The sequence below is a fragment of the Hemibagrus wyckioides genome, linkage group LG08 (assembly GCF_019097595.1).
Source record: "Hemibagrus wyckioides isolate EC202008001 linkage group LG08, SWU_Hwy_1.0, whole genome shotgun sequence".
In the NCBI taxonomy this organism is placed as follows: Eukaryota; Metazoa; Chordata; class Actinopteri; order Siluriformes; family Bagridae; genus Hemibagrus; species Hemibagrus wyckioides.
This window is the reverse complement of record NC_080717.1, coordinates 20,172,000-20,191,450: the sequence shown is the minus strand read 5'-3', so window position 1 is coordinate 20,191,450 and position 19,451 is coordinate 20,172,000. Positions and strand designations below refer to the sequence as shown.

The 19,451-nt window shown below is 38.2% G+C and overlaps 1 protein-coding gene across 1 annotated transcript in view; it reads right to left on the bottom strand.

The window, feature by feature from the left end:
• Positions 1–19,451, bottom strand: part of fat2 (FAT atypical cadherin 2) — a 37,673-nt gene that overhangs the window by 11,235 nt on the left and 6,987 nt on the right. Inside the window, exons 4-15 of the mRNA XM_058397557.1 lie at positions 17,731–17,789; positions 16,496–16,807; positions 16,122–16,332; positions 13,643–13,782; positions 12,861–13,136; positions 11,841–12,051; positions 6,758–10,804; positions 5,688–5,884; positions 5,373–5,526; positions 4,714–4,947; positions 3,781–4,170; positions 348–556 (exon numbers count right to left, since the gene is read on the bottom strand). Of these exons, the coding sequence (XP_058253540.1) occupies positions 348–556; positions 3,781–4,170; positions 4,714–4,947; positions 5,373–5,526; positions 5,688–5,884; positions 6,758–10,804; positions 11,841–12,051; positions 12,861–13,136; positions 13,643–13,782; positions 16,122–16,332; positions 16,496–16,807; positions 17,731–17,789 (6,440 nt within the window). The remainder of the gene's footprint in view (positions 1–347; positions 557–3,780; positions 4,171–4,713; positions 4,948–5,372; positions 5,527–5,687; positions 5,885–6,757; positions 10,805–11,840; positions 12,052–12,860; positions 13,137–13,642; positions 13,783–16,121; positions 16,333–16,495; positions 16,808–17,730; positions 17,790–19,451) is intronic.

The window sequence follows — 19,451 nt, the reverse complement described above, 5'->3', positions numbered from 1 at the left end:
AAAATTACTTTACTGAGAATTCTGGGATACACACACTACACACAGTACTTTTTGTGAGATCACCATGTTACTGGAATCATCACTCTGACATAACAATATGTTAGCATTTACATTGAATAATATCAGCTCTTAGTTACGGAAAAGTGAGGAATAACTGCTACAGTGGGAAAGAAGTGAGAAAGATGAGATGGAAGGACTGGTTGAGCATGTTCAAGTGAATGTAACTGTCACTAAATCCAGAGGCGTGAAAGAAAGGCAGGTTAGAGCAGGAAGCCATCGACCCTGGTCTCATTTGATAACGTTATCGTTAGGCAGCAGTGACAGGTGAGGGAGACTTGCTAACATACCTGCATCACTGTGTCTCCAGGCTGGAGATCCTCAGCGATTTCTGCACTGTAGTCTCCACGGCTGAAGACTGGTGGGTTGTCATTCATGTCAGTGATGTTGACAATGACCATAGCAATGTCAGCTAATCCTTTGCCTCGTGCCCCCTCCACTGACAGGTAATACTCACGACGGAGCTCGAAGTCCAGAGGAGCGTTCACCCACAACACACCTGCAGCATAGAATAATAAAATTACTGCCTGTGGAGCAAAGAGAACAGCGCATTGCTTCAGGATCAAAGGAAAGAGATCCATTTGCTCCCTCTGTTGGATTAAAAACTACAGCGTGTACAGTAGAGTTTGTGCATGCAAACCTATTGTGCAGTAAGATTGATACAGCGGAGCAGCGGGCTGCCTCGAAGTAAAGAATTAACTTATCAATTCCCTAGCAATGACATCCAGTTAAGGACTGGAATGCTATAAGCTTGAGAAACCCCTTTGTGATGAATGATCTTGGTTTTCAAACAAGCATGAAGATATGCAGGATCTAGATTTCGGATATGTACAGAATGAAATGTCTTTATGGGCAAGTCAGCACAACAATTCACAGATTAAATTAACAGTACAGGGGCAGGATCATTGGGGATTTCCTTGCTCAAAGACAACTATTAAACCAGAGACACTGCACAAAATCTGCTCATTATGTAGTGTGTTTAATCAGGTGTCTTTGAGCAGTGAAATTCAGCTGGAGTCGAATTTTGCTATACTAGTTGGGAATATCTGGATTAAACGTTAACTCTTTCCAGTGAACCACAGAATTGAGCTACTGAGCACTTCAAAACAGGCTATAAAACCAAACCAAAGTATTTGCAAAACCAAAAGCATTGGAAGACTTTAAATAAACTAAACACAGATGGAACCACAATTTACCTAAAGTGTTTTTTCTTAATAACTGGTTTACTTAATGTCAGTTCAACAGCCTTCTCATTTATTATATTGGCTTGAATTTGACTTCAGTTAGCAATTATATATTTTATTAATTACACATAATGTTGAGTTGTTTCTTTTTGCCAGAGGGCTGCTGTTGATATGCGCTTTAGTGTGAATAGGCTTCTCTGCATAACCACTGTTTTCTGGCTTGTGAACAGATAATCATGCATGTATGCATGTTCATGTGTTTTTTTTGCCATAAATGTTTGTTAAACGGGTCCTTAGTAACATAAATATATCATAAAAAGTCTATATGTAAGTGTGGATTATGGTAACCATTGCAAAACTTTACAGATTTAAAATTTATAATAAAATTGTGAGTTGTGAAAACATATTTGACAGAATAAGGCGGTAACAGTAAGCACAGTGTCCCAAAACTTTGGCTAAGTCATGCAATGTTATATCTATTATCTTAAATAAGGTAATAGATTTACCTTATAAGGTAATAGTTTGTTTTTTCAAACACACAGATTATGGACTGAAACAGTCCCAGTTGGTGAAATCTGAAAGGATATGATTTTACTAAATTTGAGTGTACAAATAAGAACTTTTCTGAATTCAATTTTGAATCTATTCTCACAAATGACGATTACATTAATGAAATAATATTTTTTAGAAATCAGGATTCAATCAAAATCCACTCTATCTGATAGCCAGAGGACAATACGGCTGTTAATCAAAAGACTCCTTCGTTTATGCTTTGTATATTAGCAATACATCTGTAATAAATTTCAGTCTTTAGCCTAAAAGCTTAAATAGCTACAGCTTGCTTCCCTCTCTATCACTAACTTAGCTCAGACCTGGTCCTTCAGTCTCATTGTCCCTCTCCTTACATGATGAGTAATGCATTTTTACTCTCAAGAGTCACAAGAACCCTTACAGTTACAAGAAGGCTTAATAAGACATTTATTCTTTTTTAAATTGACAAAATCTGATCATCACATGCCGCAAATTCATGTTATATCTGAGAATCTTCACTCTTTTCTTACTTACTATTAAACTCTTTATACTGTATTATGTTTTTTCAAAAAAGATCTTTTGTTTAATTTAGCAAGCTTTCAGCCAACATTCTGTCACAACTTCATCCATTGCAATTATTGTTACTGTATAACTGTAGTTATTGTCTTTACTCTCACTTTGCACAATGAAAAGCAGAGCCAGGGAATGAGAGCAACAACAGCTCTCAATATTGGAACAGGTGAATAAGGAAAAATGAATATTAATATATTCAGATGAATAATGTACATTTAACGTAGGCGTCTAAACAACAGTTACAGATGGTTAAACCCCTAAAACTGCTTTAGTGAATCTCAAGTCAGTAGGAGAAAATGTTTTGCCATTCCAGAATACATAATGAGAACAAATGACTCATGTTAAATGACAGATCCATAAGTCTAATAGGCAAATCGTCAAAGCCACACAATGACAAAAAGTTCTCCTTCAGTTCTCATGCTCATTTAAAGGCTTATGCTATTGTTGAAATCACACCCATAGCGTCATTTGTGTATATTACAGGGGATGAAATGCAGCAAAGATAAAAAAAAAAAACAGAACTGTGACATCTACTGGCTGATGCCAACTTACACAAAAAGCACAAACTTATTATCTGTTATTTTGTTTTTTTGTTTGTTTGTTTTATATTTTAAATTATATATAGAATTCTGAATGGTTTGACACATAAGTCATAAATAAATTATCTAAATCTAGAAAGAATGTCAGGAAATAAAACTCTGAGAATGTGAGATAAGGGAAACAGGTGGTGAATTTTAAGAGTTGGTAGAGAAAGGAAGATAAAATGAAAGAGAAGCTAAACATGTCAGTACAGGCTCTTCAGCTCTGCCCTTACTAATCCCAAGAAGCTTGGCAGGCTCTGTAGGTGCAGCGTAACTTACCTGTGAGTGCAAAAGTAGACAAAGAGTCTATGCTCCCTATCTCTTCAGTGTTTTGCAATCCTATTTTTTTTTTTGTTGTTTATAGATTGCGAAATACCATGTAATACCAACGTTGCATCCAGCAGATTGTTGGATTTTTATCCATTTACATGTAACGCAGTACTTTTGTTTGTGATTATACACAAGTTGCATGAAATTCAACATAAATATGAATATGTTCATAATATAATTTTTTGAAGATTTCATATACATCATAAAACACAATAATATAATTGAATGAAATTATTATTAGTTTTGCATTTTTTAATTTAATTTAAAAATCTATTGGTTGTAGGCAACAGCAATAAATAAGTATCTTAGAAAATCCTTAAATCACACATGTAACATGCTGTACAGCTAGAGTTGTCATTAAATAATTATCAAATTCATCATTCTCTTCCATTTCTAATGTTAGACACCCCTTGGTTTAGTCTCCTGCTTGATGCTCAGATCACTGTTTCTCATTTTATGTTTATTACGCTGACCAGCTTATGCAGATTAATATCAGACATATATGAAAGATCAAGTAGCCTCACCTGTCTCAGAGTTCATCTGGAACCTTCTGTCCTCGTTGCCAGAGATGATGGAGTATCGGACAGGCTCGTTGCCAGTGCCATCTCTTGTTTGGGCAGAAACACTAATTACCTCTGTCCCCACAGGCAAGGATTCTGGGATTTCGGCCATGTATTCAGGGCTCTGGAACACAGGCTGGTAGTCATTCAGATCGACTACATGCACAGTGATGTTGGCCAAGGAGAAGAGGTGATTAGGAAGACCTCGGTCCGTGGCTTTTACTCTCAACTGATAGGTGGATTGAGCCTCGTCAGCCAGAGAGTGCTCCAGTCGCAAAATACCTGAAATCTCATCCAGAGAGAAGAAACCACTGTCTGCTCCTTGCAGGGAGTACCTCACCTCTGAGTTTATCCCTGTTAAAGTGAGAGACACCTTAGATAAAGGGCACAAGTTTCTTCTCTTGTTTTATTTCCAGAATAGAAACAGAAAAGATATTAGTTCAATCTGCGTGCATATGGAATTTGGGTTTCGATCTGTGAATATGTTAATAACGTAAAATTATTTTATTATATTAAAAAAAAAAAAGTTTTGTATGAAAATAAGCACAGGTAGCTCACAAACAAATAGGAGCCCAGGGCAAAGTGCTACTGTAAATCCTGTATCCTATACATGTTCCCACAGATCACAAGGTGTGTCCTGACACTCCCTTAGTGTGTCTCTGTACAACTCTCAATCCCAGATCAAACACAGCACGCCTTCACCCTGCTTCAATCTGCTCTGTCACAGAGCCATCAAATAAATGCATTCAGCACACTTTATATGAACTTCTTGTTCAGTTTTGTTGATGGCAGTGAACAACAATTTTGATATGCTTGATGAGAAAACTAGTTAACTGGATTTCATTTGAATCATTGTGCTTTACAGATATTTCTTATGTACAGTAGATATGTACACACCTGTGTCTGGGTCTTTGGCATAGATGACTGTAATAGGTGTTCTAACAGTGGTGTTGTCAAACACCATTATCTCATAGTGGTCACTGGAGAACCGTGGAGGATTGTCATTTACATCCTGCACCTTAAGTATAATGTCTGCTTGGCACGAACGCCCTCCACCATCAGTGGCCTTGACGACCAGGTTGTACTCTGTTTCCTTCTCACGATCCAAGACGGCGAGAGTGAACATCTCACCTGTTTATGACAAAGACATGACTGTGTCATAGATTACTGTGAAAAGTTAGGCAGTAACAAAGAATATAATCACCTCAAAGGATCTTTTTCCGAAACAGTTACAGTACACCTCTATATACTGTAAGTATTTTAAGTTTTTTTGGTAACCTATGTACAAAACATATTGTTACATATCTTCCTCCAGTGAAAAGACCTTCATGCCCAGGATGAACTTTAACATAATTCCACAATTTAGATTTGATCTTGCGAACCTGCTATGCCATTCTAGGGAGATAATGGGCTTATCTAGATAGCACTGAAACCAGTCAGGTCAGATGAAGATAAACTATACAATAATGGATGAAAAAGCTATGTTTTTAAAGGTATGGGTCTTTAAAATCCGATCCTTTTATCTAGTGCACACAACCATATAATAATCATTTTACCACTTATGGGATGAAGATGAAACTTGTCTGCATTTGGCCCATGAAGAGTGAAAGAGATTTGTCCATTTGTGCCAATGTCTGGATCAGAGGCAGAGATCTTCAGGATGAAGAGTTCTGATGGCGAATTCTCCATTACTGCTTCAGTGTAAAGCAACTAGAAGAATGACCAACAGGATATTTTACATTAAATTGCTTACATTATATTCAACATTGCTTACATTATATTCATATAACAGTTTCATTTTCACATTTCAGTTAAATAACTTAAAGGAAAAATGATTAGTTTAAACACATGAATAATAATGAATGACTTACTTGTTCACAGAGTGGACTGTTGTCATTGCTGTCAAGCACATGAACTTCTACTGTGGCAGCACTTTGAAACTTTCCATCTGTGGCTATTACTTTAAGGGTGTGTTTGTCTTTCATTTCCCTATCCAGTGACCCTTTTGAAGTAAGTCTACACTCTTCTCCAGCAACAGTCATTGAGAACTGTCCCAGTGGGTCTCCGTCTTAAAAGAATTTAGTCAAATAAAGTGAAGATTTAGAATACAAAATATATTTGACTGAATAATTGAGCAGTTTAACACCTTCTTATTCATGCAATGATCCAATCAGTCAATCATTAGACAGGCACACAATACATAATATTAATCACATAGATAGAGGTCAAGAGCTTTGCTTGCTGTTCACATTAAACCTCAGAATTGGGAAAATGTGATTTCAGTGACTTTGAGCATGGCTTGGGTTGGTTTGGATATTTCAGAACATGGTCTCCTGGATTTTACATACATGAAAACCTCCAAAATATTACACAGAATGCGAAGAAAAATCCAGTGTGCAGCGGTTCTGTTGGCTTATATGCCTTATTAATGGAGTCAGAGGAGAATGGCCAAACAGGTTCAAACTAAACAATGTTTTTCTAATCTTCACCTGCCCAGTTTCAGTAAGCCTGTTCCAAATCTAGTATCAGATTACTGTGCTTGGCTGCCAGGGGTGGAACCTGATGTGGCCTTCTGCTTTTGTAACCCATCCACCTCAAGGTTTATCGTTCTAAGATGCAATTTTGCTCACCAGGGTTGTAAAGAGTGGTTATTTGAGTTACCATACATTTTCTGTCACCTCACACCAGTCTGTTAAACCATTTTCCTCTGACCTCTGTCACCAACAAAGCATTTCCTCCTAGAGATCTTCAATTTCTGAAGTACTTTAAACAATCCCATGTGTCACCAATATCTATGCCATATGAGTTGTCTCTGAGATGTATTTTGATGACTTTAGCATTTGCTACTGTCAGATAATTGACTGACTGGATGATTGTTTGAATGTGCTGGTGTAACATCTAAAGTAATTTTCCTGATTGCTAGGACCATGATGGTACTCACCTGTTATATAGCATATGACTTGTCTGTTATCGGGTGACACATCATTATCTGTAGTTGTCAGCGTGACAATCAGCTCCCCAGGCCTGCTGTTCTCAATGATGGATCCATGATAGACTTCCTCTGTAAACTGTGGAGGATTATCATTTTCATCAGTGATAGTCACTTCCACAAGAGCTGATGAGGAAAACCTGACACTGCCTCCATGATCAGTGGCTACCACATAGAACCTGTACAATTGTTTGGATTCACAGTCTGCCTCCTTCATGGTGGTTATCCAGCCAGTTTGTGTGTCAATGCTGAAAATTTCACTGATATCATCTACATCTGGCTCCAGAGTATATGTCACCTCTCCGTTAGCATCTTTATCTGGATCATTAGCTGTTACCTGGATAACTGTGGTGGCAGCCGGCAAATTTTCAGCCAGTACAGCTTTGTACAGTTCAGCATCAAAGTTGGGCTGGTTGTCATTCACATCCTGAACCTGGATGTTAACAGACACTAGTGAAGCTACATCTGTGCCATTGTGACTACCTTGAGCAATAACATCAATCTGATACCACTTGGTCTTCTCATAGTCTATATTCTTCTGTACGACAAGGGTTCCACTGTCTTCATCAAGAGCAAAAACTTGGTCTTTGTTGCTTTCCACAGTGTTGCCATCTACTAAGCTATAGATGAGAGGTGTGTCAGCATCAGCCTTGACAGTACCTATCTCATAGCCAATGGGGAAATCCTCAGACACTGAGAATGTGTATAGTGGCTCTGTAAACCTTGGCAGAGGCACCTCTGGGGGGACTACTTTAACCTGGACTGGCACAGAAGAGTTGTAAAATGGAATTCCTCCATCCCGAGCCTTGACTTTGAAATTAAAGATCTTGTTTTCCATGCCGACCAGGCTCTCCTTGACACTAACCACACCAGTAAAGGGATTAATCTCGATCACATCCTCAGTCACTTCCTCAGCTTCATCCACTGTGTAAGTGACATCTGCGTTTTTGCCTTCATCAGCATCATAAGCCATTATTTGAATAACAGGAGAACCTTTATTTACTGTGGACTTAATAGACACCTGGTACTGAGAGGCTTTGAACTGAGGCACATTGTCATTCTCATCCGTGAGAATAATCTTCACTGTGCAAAATCCTACTCTTCCTCCACCATCCTTAGCCATGACCTTGATGGCAATCACTCTTTGTGAGGGATTCTCTCTGTCCAGTGGCTGAGAGGTCACAATTTGTCCTTCACCATCAATATTGAATTTTTCATCTGCTAGCTTGTTGATAATGGTGTAATCTACGCTGCCATATGGACCATCGTCAGGATCAATAGCAGCTAGGCGAATTACGCGTGTTCCTGCCTCTGCATTCTCAGCCAATTCGGCTTCATATACATCCTGGTTGAAGTATGGGCTATGCCTGTTGCTGCCAGTCATGTCGATGTTTACCGGAGCAGTGGTTTGGAAGACACCATCCGAAACAGCAACAGTAAGATTGAAAAAAGGATGCAAATTTCTCTTGCAAACATTGGAAAAGGAGATCAGACCTGATGATTCATTCATAGCAAAGTACCTTTCTTCATTACCTGAGAGGATTTTATACTGGAGATTGTCCTTGCTGTCAGGATCTGAGGCCTGGACTTTAATTACAACATGTCCACAGGAAGCCATTTCATCCAATGAGGCTCGATACTGAGGCTCGCTGAAGTTTGGAGGGTTGTCATTGACATCTATAACATTTACAATAATTTGAGCTTCACTGCTGAGACGTGGTGTACCATTGTCTGTGACTATGATTTTCAAATGGAATTCTTGTGTGGTCTCATAATCCAAGACCTGTGACGTTAGCAAAAGGCCAGTGAGTGGATCAATGCTGAAAAATTCTGTTTCATTTTTTACTGTGTCAGCAATTTCATAGATTAAATCTTTGTTTCTTCCTGAGTCTCTGTCAAAAGCTGAGACTTGTATTACAGATGAACCAACTGGAAGACCTTCCACCAATTCTGCTTTATAGGTAAGCTTCTCAAAAACAGGAGCATTATCATTGATGTCCTCGATGTCTATCTGTACTTTGGACTCACTAAAAGATCCAGTTATAGAGTCGGTGGCCCGAACAGTCAACAGGTAATTTGTCTGAGACTCATAGTCTAAAAAGTCAGTGACACTTAACATGCCTGTTTTAAAGTCAATGTGAAAATACTGTGTGGCATTTTCTTCTTCTTCAATGTTATAGATAAGACGATAGCCCTCTGGGTTTTTTGCTTGCACATGCAGGATGTTTGTGAATGGAGGAATGTTTTCAGGCAGTCGTAAAGGGTAAAATAGACTTTGAAATATCGGATGGGAACGGTTTTGCACTTGAACATATAACTCCGCTACTGTTGACAGACTTGGCTCTCCTTCATCTGAAGCTCTTACAGTAAGCACATACTTGTTCAATGTCTCATAGTCTAGGGGTCGTTGAAGAGACACATCTCCAAGATAGGGATCAATCCTGAAGAGATTGAAGTGCTCCTCTAGTGTAAATATAACAGATGCATTTTCACCAGTGTCTTTATCAGTTGCTTGCACTTGGAAGAGAACATCTCCTGGTTCTGTCTCATCAGATATCATAAGAGTATAGGGAAGGTTTGATATGATGGGTATATTGTCGTTGATATCGTCTACATAGATTTTGACAAATGTGACATCTACACGTTGTGGATTTCTCATGTCTCGGACCTCCACAGTCACATTGTACTCATCCTGTTCCTCCCGGTCAAAGGCAACACCAGTTGTCTGCAGTACGCCTGAAGACTGTACCACTGAAAACTTATCAGTTGGGTTTAGAACTGAGTAGATCAACGGTTCATTGAGGTAGCTGCCAACAGCTCTGAGTACAGTTAAAGTTTTTATAGATGTAGTGTTTTCAAGTACATTGCCTACATGGGTCCTGTTCTCAAATTTTAGACTAGTCGTTTTACTTTGAGTGACACTGACATTTACTAATGTGGTGTCTTTGTATGCACCATCTGAAGCTATAACTCTGAGCTCATAATAGGACTGAAAGTTGGACCCATTACTCACTGTGATTTCTCCAGCTGATTCATGTATTTTAAATGTATCATTGTGATTACTAATACTGTACAAAACCACTGAATCTGCATCATGGGCCATTACTTGGATGACTTTTGTGTCTTTAAACACAGGGAGCATGATGGAAGCTGTATAGACAGGTAGTGTGAATTTAGGAGGACAGTCATTAAAATCCAGGACACGAATTATGACTTTGCATGGTTTAACAGCACTTAAAGAGGGCTCTCCTGAGTCCTGAACTTGAACCGTGAAGCTAAATTCAGGTGTGGTCTCAAAGTCAAGCTCAGATATCAGAGAGATTGTGCCCATGCTTGGATCTATTTTAAATATTTTGTTTGCCTCAGGCTCTTGGATTTGGAAGATCAGCAGGGCATTAGAGTCCTTGTCAGCATCTGAGGCCTTGATGACCAGTGGGGTGTTATTCTCTCCCATTACCATGCTGTTTATATGAGCAGACTCAATAATCTGCCCGTAGTAACTGTCCTGAAGAAAAACAGGGGCATTGTCATTTTCATCTATGATGTACACATAAACCGTTGTGTCTGATGAGACTCCTGCTGTATTTGTGGCTCTTATTTGGAGTCGGTAAGAGGTGCGCTCTTCAAAATTGAGGGATTTTTGGACAGACAACAGTCCAGAGTTTACATTGATGTGGAAAGTTCCATTAGGGTCACCATCTTTGATCCCGTAGTTCACAGCAGAAGGACAACTAGCTGAAACGGACATCACTGGAAAGCCCAAACTACTAGTTTCACTTATTTCAATGAAGTACTCATCCTGAGTAAACTTGGGTGCTGTGTACTCAGACAGCTTGAGATGGATGTTGACAGGGCAGAGGTCACTGCGCTGGGGAAAGCCCTGGTCAGTGGCTTTCACAACAAGCTGGTATTGTTGTGAAAGGAGCCTGTCTAATGACTTAGCCACACGTATGCTTCCTGTCTCCTGATCGATGTCAAAAGCTCCTTCTGCATTCCCTCCTGGAGGAAAGAATTTATTTTTATTGTAACTACGTTTCTATAAAAATTCCAGAATATCTCTGCATAATTTCAGTTTTCCCCCATTTGTAGCTTATGTTTGAATAGCAAGGACATATTTCATATTTCAATGGGGAAAAAAACAGAAGAAATTTTTATTCATAACTCATTTATAGTACTCTAAGCTCTAAGAGGTAGTTAGTGTTAATTAATGTAAAACAATCCAATAAAACTTTTTAGTTAGAGGTATTTTGAAATTCTCTGAAACAGAATCCTTTTATTTTGACAAAAGCATGTGGTGTGTATCAAGGATTTTCTCTGTTCTTGACTCCTTGATGCTTAAACAAACTTCATTTAAATGTCACTGGCTGCCTTCAAACAACAACTAAAGACCTGCCACTTCATGAAGTGCTTAAATTAGCATTTTGTTATTATTTTGTTATTGTTATTCCATCCATCCATTTTCATACTACTTATCCTACAGAGGGTCACAGGGAATCTGGAGTCTATCCCAGGGGACACCATATGACACCCTTCACACAGTGTGGACGGTTTACCCCTGAAGCTCGTAAACAGTCACTTTTATTTATTTAATTGTTTGTTCGTTTGTATATTTTTTGCATACTAACCACACAGCATTTTCAGATTAATAGCACTCTTAGTCCCTGACCCAGTGAAGCAATATGAGGACGTATTTATTGATGGACACTTCAAAGCACTTCTGTAAGTCAATCTGGACAAGGGTGTCTGCCAAATGGCATAAATTTAAATTAATATAGTTTAAATGGATTTTAACAAATGGCTTTAGTTTCTATTATATCTTAGAAATGAGGTCAAACAGTACTCAAGCCTTTAATTTATATGATGTGTGTCTATGTTATTACATTACAATATTCACTATAGCAGACAACTGTCATATTTTACTTGCTGGCATTTAAGGCATAATAGTTATATAGTAGTGATATAGATTGACTTCCCATAACTGATTACAGCCATAATATAGACCACAGACATATAATTGTAGCTTTTATGTTCTTACCTGAGTGAATAGAGTAAACAATCTCAGCATTACTGCCTTTGTCTTTATCCAAAGCTTTAACTCGTAGCACCTCTGTCCCAGTTGGAGCCAAGTTACTGATGCTTCCCTCATAATGGGTGTTCATGAATGTGGGTGTGTAGTCATTACAGTCCTCTACATGCACTACTGCTTTCACAAAGTTCCTCTTCACAGGGATCTCTTGATCTCGAACCTTAAAAAAAATAAAGATAAAAAGTAGAGTTCTTTTTATTTGTGTTTGAGTATTGTGTAAGTCCTGTCACCCAGGGTCGCTGCTGTATGCAAAGGTTATTTGTTTTCTCTATTTTAATTCTAATTACCATTTTATGGATTAAATGTTCATACTACTGTGTTTTCTAATTCTTCCTATTTACTTAGAAATGTTCTAATTAAATCTACAGAAATTTTGGCTGAAACATTTTTCTCAATCTTAGTCATGTATACACATATTTACCCTCATGCCCACATTCACTTCTTCTTCTTTCTTTTTTTTAAAAGAATTACGTGAGCAACTCTGCATTTACGTGAGCAACTCTGTACCTGAACAGCAAGGCATCTGGGAGAGCTGCTGACATTTTCATATCAATAGCATCAGCTCAATTTCATTTACCATTTATGTCTCGATTACATATGGGCATGCGTAAAATCAGAGCAGATGACTGAGCACAGCAGGCAGAGACAAGACTCTGAATGTCGTGTAGATTCCAAATCATTAGAGAAATAATCCCTCATAAATAGCTATGACAATTCAAAACCTTTTTAACTGTCATTTGTGTACTGGTTATAACTGAATGAAAAACCTGTTTTTTGTGCACACACACACACACACACACACACACACACACAAACACACACACTACTATTTTTGTGCATGCGCCTGGGCCTAGACCCAACATTTGAAAATTCCTAGATTATAATTGCTCAATTATCATCTAATAACACTTGGAAAAATCTGCTCTGTAAGCTTAGTTTTAACATGTTATGAGATAAAAACTATTTTACCATCACTAGAAGATTGTGTGTGGCTATAGCCTCATAGTCAAGCTCTGTGGTTAGGACAAGAACTCCACTTTTTGGATCCAGCTGGAAATGTTTAAGGCTGTCTGGGTTAAGACTGCTGTGGATGGAGTAAATGATCCTGCTGTTGATGTCTGCATCCTGGGCACTGATCTGCAGGATCTCCTTCCATGGATCTGTGTCCTCTGGAACGCTCACCTCATACATACTCTTCAGGAACATGGGTCGATGCTCGTTCATGTCAAGCACTCGGATGTATGCCTGTGTTTGTTAATATGAGAAAAATGCAGTGATGGTAAATTTGTTCAAATCTTGTCTAACATATTCTCTTTTTGTGATGGGAATATTTCACCAGATTTGATTTACTTATAGTAAATCAAATTACAATAAAATACAATTAAATAAACTACAATTGCAACTACAAATGAAATAAATCACAATTAAAATAACAATTTTATACCGCCGTTCTCTTTCATTCCCTTTATTTTACTTTATTCTGTGATAAAATTCTAAAGAACCTTGGAATGACCGTCGACCTCTCTTTTGTAAGCATGTTCATGTGCTTTGTTTTGATTTTTTTTTTCTGTGTAGTGAAATTTCTACGCTATTAATCATGTACCTAAAATGGCATACACAGTAGTCTTTTAAAATACTTGTAAAATTTATGCATGTTTCTGACAGATAAAAGTTTTGCCAGAGGGCAAAAACTGACTGTTTTGTGAGAGTGATAGTTATAGTGAGTTTAATGTTTTCACACATGATCTTACCTGAGTTGTTATGTTCTGAGAGCCATCCGTAACCCTGACAGTGAGGTTATAATTAGACCTTTTTCCAGCATCCAGTTGCCTAGCTATCACAATACTCCCAGTGTTTCTATCAATGTAAAAGTCTTGATCTTCATCACCACCTATGAGATGACGTAAGATTTGTGTTAACACCAGACCCATCAAAGGAGTCACAGGACATATGAAGGGCATTTGTCATTTTCTCTCAGCAGAGCTCATGCACAGGCCAACATACTTTAATCTACGGATGAGTGAAGAGTACAAAATATTAGGACAATGAGGCATGGGATGGTTTCCAGTCCTGATTGAACTAAACAAAACCAGAGTGACAGGTGGATTATTTGCCCACAGTCCACCCGTTTAATCGACATCCACTCTAGCGTAGTAGACCTCAACAAGCCTCATTGAAAAAAGCACATTCCATCTACATGCATGAACTAGGACTTCCAGCGTATGTGCATGAACAGACAGCTCATCAACTATTATCACTTCTGTCATCTACATTATGACCAAAAGAAGTCATATACAATGCTCTCCATGACTTTCAATGTGTGCAAAAGAAACACAATTGATTCAGGGAATATATTTGGCATGCAAACACTCAGAGCAGCCCTCTTAATCAGTAGGGGTTAAACTCATGCCTGCTTTGGCAGATGGTGTTTATTAAGAAATCCACCTTATGACGGATCAGTGGTCTTATTTTAGTAAGGCTGAAGCTTCTGCATGGGCCTTTAATTTATTCCACATTAACTGCATTAACTCCAAATTGATTTCTATAGAGTGTGAAAAAAAAAATCCTTTTTACCGATCCTGTGACTGTGGCAAATTGTGGTTAATGCTGAGCTGTCTCATATTGCTGGTGGCTTTTAGTGTCCTTCTGAGGAAGGTATGTGTTTGAAATGGACTCTGTTTCTAATCAATAAATAGGTCTTCACAGTACCACAAAGTACTTCACAAAATATATGACTTAGGTACATCATTTCTTATGAGCTAACTTTATTTAGATTTAAAAGTGACTGATCTTAATGCATTTTGCTTCATCATATTTTAAAGGATACTGAGTAACTTTTGACAACATGCTATGTTTGCTATATGGAACATTTATATTCACAGCATGGTCTCACTGTATACATATATTGAGAATTACTTCAGATTTTCACTTATCTTTTCTTGTGTAGTGGATAGAGAATTGTGTTTTTTGTCTCTAGAAGCATAGAACCATTAGTGAGTAGAACCTTTTAGCATAGAACCATTAGTGAGTATTGTTTCTGGCAGTTCATTCTCTTGCTGCTGACTATTTTTCTGACTGTCATCTCTATCTGAGGAGTTGCAGGTGGTTGGAAGCTGATCATAAGCTGATCACTGGCATTTGGATGGCTCTGGTCACCCTGCTGTTAGGAGACTGGGGACTTTGGCCTGCCATCTAAGAAAATATGTCATAGTTCAGCTCTGCCTCCTGGTTTGGTACCAACAGTTAAGCACTTAGAAGCACATGGCTAGTAACCATTGGCATTCTATATATGATGCCCTTAACACGAAAGTCAGGGCACTAATAGCAAATATTAGCATAATGTACATTTAATTCTGAGTCTTTAACATTTACTTAGCTATTATGTAGATTACAAAATAGAAAACTTGAAATCTGCAATTATGCTCTTTTCTTTTTTACACATCAAATTTGATTTACGATAGTAATCAACTCCACAGCAGTTCCTGATCATCATATAAATGACCAATTTATCACAATTCATGAAACTGTTTTGTAATTTACTATTAACCAGAATATAAGCTAAAATATGTTAATATAATGATGTGTACACACAAACACACACATACACACACACACACAATATATATATATAACAAATATTACAAATATGTAATTCTTTCGTTCGTTCATCTTCAGTAATCACTTTATCCAGGCTGGGTTTGCAGTGGATGTGGGGATCTGGGGAACACTGGTGGAAATATACCCTGGATATGACACCACTCTATCACAGGCAACCATGCACACACACATATTAAAACTGCAGGGGGATTTAACACAGCCAATTCACCTACTGGCATGTTTTTGTGAGGTAGAGGAAACCAGATAACTCACACGGGCATGAAGGGAACATATTTTATTCCACGAAATGTGTGCAATAATTTTCCACAGAATGTTGGGACCTGTTATAAATATATGATTTTTCACTGATTAGACTGTTAAAGTGTGTAGTACAAAGGACCACAAAAGTCCCCATATAGATTATAATCCTTGTCAAACATAACTTTTGTCTTGTTAAAGAACAAAATGCTCCTACAACAGTGTCATTTGTTTTAGCTTTGCCAGTTCTGGCAGCTGTCACAGACACAGGATTATGTTGATACAAACAGTGGACTGTGTTCTTGCCAGGTTGTCGTGTTTGTGGTTACTGAGGCATGCTGGAAGAGGAAGACAGGATGATATCAGTGTACCTACCTACAATATCGAACAAGAGGAGGCTCCGTGTGATCTCGGTGCTGATGATTCCCACCATATGAGTGACAGGATCTGACTCCATGACAGCAAAGGTGAAGTGGGCCTCATCGAAAGCCAAAGACTCAGAACTGGGTTCTGGTTGTGGCAGCCATTCAACATGCAGACGTGCTTTTGAATTTTTTGCAGGACTGCCGTGATCTGTGGCTTTTATCTGAGACACAAGAGACATAAAAGCAGGGTAAGTTTCATTAGACTTCCCTATTTAAAAAATTGCTGCATACATCTGATTATTAATTGTGTTAATTAAATGTATAAAACATGTGAGTTTTGAATAATATAAAATCTTAACCACATTATTATTTGTCCTTTTATACCGTTAGGATGCTGTAGTTGCCCCGTGCAAACACTCCCCTGGCAGTCACCACCCCTGTGGTGGGGTGGATTTCATATCGTTCCTCCATGCTATCCTCCAGGCTGTAGGTGATCTGGCTGTTGGTTCCCTCGTCTTTATCAAGCGCAATCATCCTGTAGACTTCCTGGGATGATACCTTGTTCTGCGATTCAGGCAGTTGGACCTGGAAGAGCTTGTGACTGAACTGAGGGGTATTGTCATTCTCATCCACCACCTGAATGACCACTGTAGCTGTGGAGCGCAGCGCAGGATCTCCATTATCCGATGCAATCACCTACACAAACAGGAATAACACCACGGATTAGAATCAAGTCTATGTGTAATATTTAGCTCAATTCTATGGTCTACTTTAGCTTTAGGACCCTACTTTAGCTTCCTTGGTCATTCTTGGCTTATGAAGGTACAGTTTAATAAGACCAAACTACTTCTTTGAGAGCATTTCGATCGCACTGAGGGTTGCATTCAGAGTTGAGTTAAGTGTCTGCATAAAATTTAATACTTGGGTGCATAAAATTGCACAAATGGGTATTCAGATCTCAAATGGAACTACCGCCTTAAGTGCTATTCAGACACTTGTGAGGGATTTGTGTGAATGTGGAGTACCATTGTCTGACAGCTTGAAGTAACCAAAATATGGCATATTAAATTTTATGTTTTGCGCTATAAATAGCTTTGGAATGTTATTTTAGGCCAATATTAAATGGATAGAGTGGATGCAATTAATGACTTGAATGTATTTAATTAATGATAGCCACAGTGAAAACAGCATCTAAATTTTAGTTGCTTAACTCCAAATGCAGAACTCCAAATACCAAATACCATGAGTGCATTATGATTTCATTAACTCAGTTTACTTGGTTACCTTGTGGCTCAAGCTAATTAACGGTCTATGTGCTAGATATCTAGTTTAAAAAATAAGGAAACCATATTGTTAAATTCAACCCAATTTGCAGCAATAAATTATTACAGCTATATTATTATAGCCAGCAATATATTGGCAGTTTTTAGACTCTTGCATACTACACCCAAGTCTGAATATGTACAACATTCCTAGTATAAATATTAATGAAACTCTTTAAATTTATGTTGCCAGTTCTGTATAAGGCCTTACATCAGTAAAAGCATATATTAAGCAAAAAAACAAGAACTAGTGATAACTAAATGACAAAGATAGAAAGAACAAGCAGGCAAACTCACCTCGATAATGTGTTCTGCTCTTTGTTCACGATCCAGGGCTGAGACAGTGCTGATCGCACCTAAGCAAACACAGGCAGAGGAAGAAAACAGACAGGCTAATCAATGGTATGGTACTCAGTTGGAAGGCACACCTGTTTGCAGACCTCAAAATGAGGGTTTCACTCTCGCTTCCTTCAGTTTTGCTTTCAGTGTTTATCTAGCTTTGCAGTCTAAACTTATTGCAGTTGCCAAAAGACAAAGTCAGGTCTGTCCATTAACAATAAAGACACTTATTACTATCAGAGAGATACATCAAAAAGCAGAGATGTTCCAACAAGTACCCCAAGGCTGAAATTGGCATGTTTTTTCAAGCAATAAATATTTTATGAGGACACAGATAAGTGAGAGCTGGAACTCTATGGCAAAGTCATAAAATGCAAGATCAAAAGTATTTTATCAGCATTGCTATATGTCAGTATCTCTGTAGTTAGGGTGTGATTTGTCCAAGACAGTGGAGCAAATACCAGCAGGGAGCTTCTGCCATTACAGCACCATAAACAAACCCTGCTTTGTTTTTACAATACTCTGTATTTAGGCAGGTGTCCTTTTTTACAGCATGGTTTTAGAATTGCTATCCACCTGGAAAACGACTTCAACTTCATTGTCTTCAGAATTTGGAAAATGGACAAAAATATACAAGAACGCAAGCAAAGTTGCTAAATTCAAAATCAGCTATCTCAATCGCACTATTTACACTAGTGTACAATATTTGAGTCAGTTTGAGTCAGTTGTTAGATGAGGCTCAAATCCCAATCCACACCAGATTTGTTTGTCTTTGGCATTTACACTTATCATTCTTATCCGAAATGGGAAGATTTTGCTACACTAAGCCTTTAAGTCAGTTAGCTTCGTCATGCTGGTCTCTGTGGATATGAGTCATCTAGGCCCTGTTCTAACATGGAGCTATTGGCATTTCCAAACTCATCTGCCTGAAGAAAAGATCTGAATAAGAGACAACTTAAATGTCTTACTATTTAGTGCCAATTTGACTTGTCTTTACATTAGACAGTTAAAATTCTTGATCCTTTGGTCTTGTGTACAGTGTCTACAGTCTTTTGTCTGACTTTTTCTTTAATCATTTAAACTTCACAACTTGACAATGAGTGTACAGTCTGCTATACAATGCTTCAAAGTACAGTGATGAGGATTACTCTGAAATTTTCAGCCCCTGAAAAAAGCAGTCTGTGATTTGGAGCCTCCCCTCCATGTGCAAAAGACGTTTGTAGGTAAAGTCCTCATTGCAGGTTGGCGTGAGGTGTGCATGGTCTTGTTTAGCCTGGGGTGGAGCTTATGAAGCAACAAAGAAATGAGAAGCTGTGAACGGACATGTACAAGCCTGTGATGTTGGTTAATGTTGTTCTAATTTTCAAGACACACTTCAAAAGCTTTGACTGAGCTCTGTTGTAATGTTGCAATCAAAGGCCAGAGATAAGGTGTTATAGAAATTTTTTGCATGCTCCAGGGACTTGCATTACAGTTTTCCATAGAATAATGGCGTTTTGCACACTGTAATTTTTTATTATTAAGTCTCTGTTCCTCTTTCAGCACACCTTGGTTACACCTTGCCTGTGCCTGGACTTGTTTGAATGTTCAAATGCTGCAGGTTATTTTTCGAGTCAAATTGTTTTTAACAGATCCGATAAAATATACACTGTCGTGAAACACAAAAGCCCAACTCGTGC